Source organism: Lonchura striata, chromosome 39 (assembly GCF_046129695.1).
Source record: "Lonchura striata isolate bLonStr1 chromosome 39, bLonStr1.mat, whole genome shotgun sequence".
Taxonomy (NCBI): domain Eukaryota; kingdom Metazoa; phylum Chordata; class Aves; order Passeriformes; family Estrildidae; genus Lonchura; species Lonchura striata.
The window spans coordinates 692,114-697,369 of NC_134641.1; the positions used below are offsets into that span (position 1 = coordinate 692,114).

Consider the following 5,256-nt stretch of genomic DNA (forward strand, 5'->3'; position numbering starts at 1 on the left):
ATTCACCCAAGACGAACCAAATTCTGAATTTCTGACACAGATTTCCTCAAAAACGCTGAATTTCAACTCAAAGTCCTTCACAAAATAACAAAATACTGGATTTTTGCCCCCAATCCCCTCAGAAAGCCACAAAAAATGTGATTTTTTGCCTCAAATCCTCCCAAACCATCAACAAAATAGTGATTTTTGTATAAAAACACCCCAAAATGTGCAGGTTTTACCTCAAATTCCCTCACAAACGTGAAAAATTTTGCCTCAAATCCTCCAAGAATGCACAAAACAATACAAATTTTACCTCAAATCCACTGCAAATTTAACAAAAATTTCACTTTTTATCTCAAAGCACCTCAGGCCCTTCTCAAAGTCCCCAAACCATCAAATTTTACCTCAAATTCTCTCCCAAAGTCACCAAAAATATTTTTTTTTATCTAAATCACCTCAAAACAATGATTTTATCTCCAATCACCCCATAAAATCTGCTCAAAATGATAAAAAGCTGAGTTTTGCCCCAAATTCCTCCTCAAAACTGCCACATTTACCCCAAATTTGCCAAAAATGGGGTTTAAAACTTAAATCTCCCTCAATTTCCCCTCAAACTCATCAAAACCGGGATTTTTATCTCAAAATTCCTCAAAAAACCCCCAAAATTGGGGTTTAAAAATTAAATTGCCTCGGATTTTTACTCGAATTCATCAAAACCACAACTTTTATCCCAAATCCCCTATGATTTTTCACCAAACTCATCGAAACTGAGATTTTTACCCCAAATCCCCTCACAAAAACCTCAAAAACGTAACTTTAAACCCAAATTCCCTCAGAATTTTCACCAAACTCATCAAAATCCTGATTTTTACCCAAAATCCCCTCACAAAAACCTCAAAAACTGAGTTTTAAACCCAAATCCCCTCTGACTTTTACTTAAACTCATCAAAACCGGGATTTTTACCCCAAATTTTCCTCTAACTCATTAAAACTGGGATTTTCACCCCAAATCCCCTCACAAAAACCTCAAAAACTGAGTTTTAAACCCAAATCCCCTCACAAAAACCTCAAAATCTGAGTTTTAAACCCAAACCCCCTCAGATTTTTCACCAAACTCATCAAAACCGGGATTTTTACCCCAAATTTTCCTCTAACTCATCAAAACTGAGATTTTTACTCCAAATCCCCTCACAAAAACCTCAAAAACGGAGTTTTAAACCCAAATCCCCTCAGACTTTTACTTAAACTCATCAAAACTGAGATTTTCACCCCAAATCCCCTCACAAAAACCTCAAAAACTGGGATTTTCACCCCAAATCCCCTCACAAAAACCTCAAAATCTGAGTTTTAAACCCAAATCCCCTCACAAAAATCCCCACAACGGAGTTTTAAACCCCAAATCCCCTCACAAAAACCTCAAAAACTGAGTTTTAAACCCAAATCCCCCCAGACTTTTACTCAAAACTGGGATTTTCACCCCAAATCCCCTCACAAAAACCTCAAAACCTGAGTTTTAAACCCAAATCCCCTCACAAAAACCTCAAAAACTGAGTTTTAAACCCAAATCCCCTCACAAAAACCTCAAAAACGGAGTTCTAAACCCAAATCCCCTCAGATTTTCCACCAAACTCATCAAAACCGGGATTTTCACCCCAAATTTTCCTCGAACTCATCAAAACTGAGATTTTCACCCCAAATCCCCTCACAAAAATCTCAAGAACTGAGTTTTAAACCCAAATCCCCTTAGACTTTAACTAAAACTCATCAAAACTGGGATTTTCACCCCAAATCCCCTCACAAAAACCTCAAAAACTGAGTTTTAAACCCAAATCCCCTCACAAAAACCTCAAAATCTGAGTTTTAAACCCAAATCCCCTCACAAAAACCTCAAAAACTGAGTTTTAAACCCAAATCCCCCCAGACTTTTACTTAAACTCGTCAAAACTGGGATTTTCACCCCAATTCCCCTCACAAAAACCTCAAAAACGGAGTTTTAAACCCAAATCCCCTCACAAAAACCTCAAAAACGGAGTTCTAAACCGAAATCCCCTCAGATTTTTCACCAAACTCATCAAAACCGGGATTTTCACCCCAAATTTTACTCTAACTCATCAAAACTGAGATTTTTACCCCAAATCCCCTCACAAAAACCTCAAAATCTGAGTTTTAAAACCAAATCCCCTCACAAAAATCTCAAAAACTGAGTTTTAAACCCAAATCCCCTCAGACTTTTACTTAAACTCGTCAAAACTGGGATTTTCACCCCAAATCCCCTCACAAAAACCTCAAAATCTGAGTTTTAAACCCAAATCCCCTCACAAAAACCTCAAAATCTGAGTTTTAAACCCAAATCCCCTCACAAAAACCTCAAAAACGGAGTTTTAAACCCAAATCCCCCCAGACTTTTACTCAAACGCATCAAAAACGAGATTTTCACCCCAAATCCCCTCACAAAAACCTCAAAATCTGAGTTTTAAACCCAAATACCCTCACAAAAATCCCCAAAACGGAGTTTTAAACCCCAAACCCCCATCACAAAAACCTCAAAAACGTAGTTCTAAACCCAAACCCCCTCAGATTTTTCACCAAACTCATCAAAACCGGGATTTTCACCCCAAATTTTCCTCGAACTCATCAAAACCGATCTTTTCACCCCAAACCCCCTCACGAATCCCCCACCCCCCACCCTTTCAACCCAAATCCCCTCACGCTTTCCCCCCAAACTCATCAAAACCGCAGTTTTCACCCCAAAACCCCTCCCACCCCCCCAACCCCCCAAAACCCGCAACTTCCCCCCCAAAAAAACCACAAACCCCCCCTTTCCCACTTGAACCCACCCCAAAAATCGCTTTTTTTCCCCCCAAACCTCCCTCACCCCGCTCACCCTCATTTAAAAGAGGGGGTCTCCTCTTCCCGCCTTTTTTTCCCCCCCCCCTCACGCTTTGGCGGGAAAACCCTGAGGGCGACCCCCCCCTCACAACCCTTCCCGCGCATGCGCCGCCATTTTCCCGCCCCCCCCCATTCCCCCCACAGCCGCTTCTCCTCGGCGCCGCCGCCATTTCCGCCGCTTTTTTCCCCCCCACCCCGCGCTCACCCCGCGCAGCCGCTTGATCAGGGCGCTCTTCTGGCCGCTCTTAGCGAGCCCTCGCTGCTCCAGAGCCGCTTTGAGGTCGGCCACGCGCAGCAGATGGAGCGGCCGCCCGTCCAGAGTCACCTCCTCCCCGTCCGCCATCTTGGTGTGGCGCCGCTTAGCGCTGCGCTTTCGGCCGCTTCCGGAGTGGCGCTTCGGCAACTTCCGGAGTGGCGCTTCGGCAACTTCCGGAGAGGCGCTTCGGCACTTTCCGGACGCTTCCGGGGTTTGCCCGATGGCGCTTCGGGCACTTCCGGACTCCGAGGGGTTCGGGGGTTTCCGGAGCGCTTCGGGCACTTCCGGACTCTGAGGGGTTCGGGGTTTCCGGAGCGCTTCGGGCACTTCCGGACTCCGAGGGGTTCGGGGGTTTCCGGAGCGCTTCGGGCACTTCCGGACTCTGAGGGGTTCGGGGGTTTCCGGAGCGCTTCGGGCACTTCCGGACTCTGAGGGGTTCGGGGGTTTCCGGAGCGCTTCGGGCACTTCCGGACTCCGAGGGGTTCGGGTGTTTCCGGAGCTTTTCGGTGATTTCCGTCAAAGCTTCGGCGTTTCCCGCCCAAAGTCGCCATTCATTCCCCCTCACAAAAAAATAAAAGGAAATTTGGGGGGATTTGGTAAAAATTGGGGATTTTTTTCCCCCCCTTCAAAACGCCGCGGTTTTTCCGGGGGGAAATTCCTCCGCCTCTGCCACAAAAAAATAATAAAAATAAAAATGTTGGGGGGTGAATTTGGGTGAAAATTGGGGGGTTTTGGTAAAGAAAGGTTCGGGGATTTCCGTAGGGGAAAAAAAAACCCAAAAAAACAAAACAACGAAAAGTTTGGGGGAAATTCTGGAGATTTCAGGAAAATAATAACAAAATAATAACAATAGTAATAATAATAATAGTAATAAAAGTAGTAATAGTAATAATAATAATAAAAGTAATAATAATAGTAATAATGATGAAAGTAATAAATAATAATAACAGTAATAATATTAGTTGTAATAAAATAATAGTAAAAATAACAATATTATCAATAATAATAGTAATAATTATATTAATAGTAACAAAAATAATAATATAAACAATTATAGTAGTAATAATAATAATAGTTATAATAATAATAGTTATGCTAATAATAATAGAAATAATAATACAAATAATAATAATAATAATAATAGTAATAGTAATTGTAATAATAATAATAATCATAACAATAATAACAATAATAATAGTAGCAACAACATTAACAATACTAATAATAACCATAATAATACTACTAATAATAACAATAGTAATAATACTAATAATAAAAATAGTAAAAGCAATAATAATAGCGATAATAATAATAATAATAATAATAATAAATAAAAGCCTTTTTTCCTTTTTTTTTTTGCCAAAGGGATTTTATTCACAAGCCGCGCCCCCCGCGCCAGGCCACGCCCCCTTATTAAAATGAGCGGGAAGGGGCGGAGCCGGCTCTGCCCGTGACGTCACTAAAGGGGCGGGGCTTGAGGCCACGCCCCCTCATTAAGGCAATGAGGGGCGGCCCCGCCGGGCTCAGGGGCGGAGCCAATGGGAAAAGGGGGCGTGGCCAAGGGGGAAATGGGGCGTGGTCAATGAAGGGGCGGAGCCGATGGGAAAATGGGGCGTGGTCAAGGGGAAAATGGGGCGTGGCCAATGAGTAAAAAAGGCAAATGAAAGGGGCGGAGCCAATGGGAAATGGGGGCGTGGTCAAAGGGAAATGGGGGCGTGGCCAAGAAGTAAGAGGCAAATGAAAGGGGCGTGGCTAATGGGGGGAATGGGGGCGTGGCCAATGGGAAAATGGGTGTGGTCCATGGGTATGATTGGCGCTTGAAATGGGCGTGGCCAATGTGAAAATGGGCGTGGCCAATGGGTGGAATGGTAAGGGGCGTGGCTAATGGAAAGGGGGCGTGGCCAAAGAGTGTGATTGACACTGGAAAGGGGCGTGGCCAATGAGAAAGTGGGCGTGGCCAATGGGTGGGAGGTGCGACGGAAAGGGGGCGTGGCCAAGGGGTGGGAGGGGCAATGGAAATGGGGCGTGGCCAATGGGAAATGGGGGCGTGGCCAATGGGAAATGGGGGCGTGGCCAGGGGATTTGATTGGCAGTAGAAAGGGGGCGTGGCCAATGGAAAAGGGGCGTGG

General features: G+C 44.1%; 1 protein-coding gene across 1 annotated transcript in view; it reads right to left on the reverse strand.

Moving 5' to 3' along the window:
* The window catches only part of LOC110483428 (uncharacterized), a 33,500-nt gene extending 30,223 nt beyond the window's left edge, over window positions 1–3,277 (reverse strand). The window contains exon 1 of the mRNA XM_077789902.1: window positions 3,077–3,277. Within this exon, the coding sequence (XP_077646028.1) occupies window positions 3,077–3,214 (138 nt within the window). The 5' untranslated portion in view covers window positions 3,215–3,277. The remainder of the gene's footprint in view (window positions 1–3,076) is intronic.
* Window positions 3,278–5,256: the final 1,979 nt, after the last annotated feature.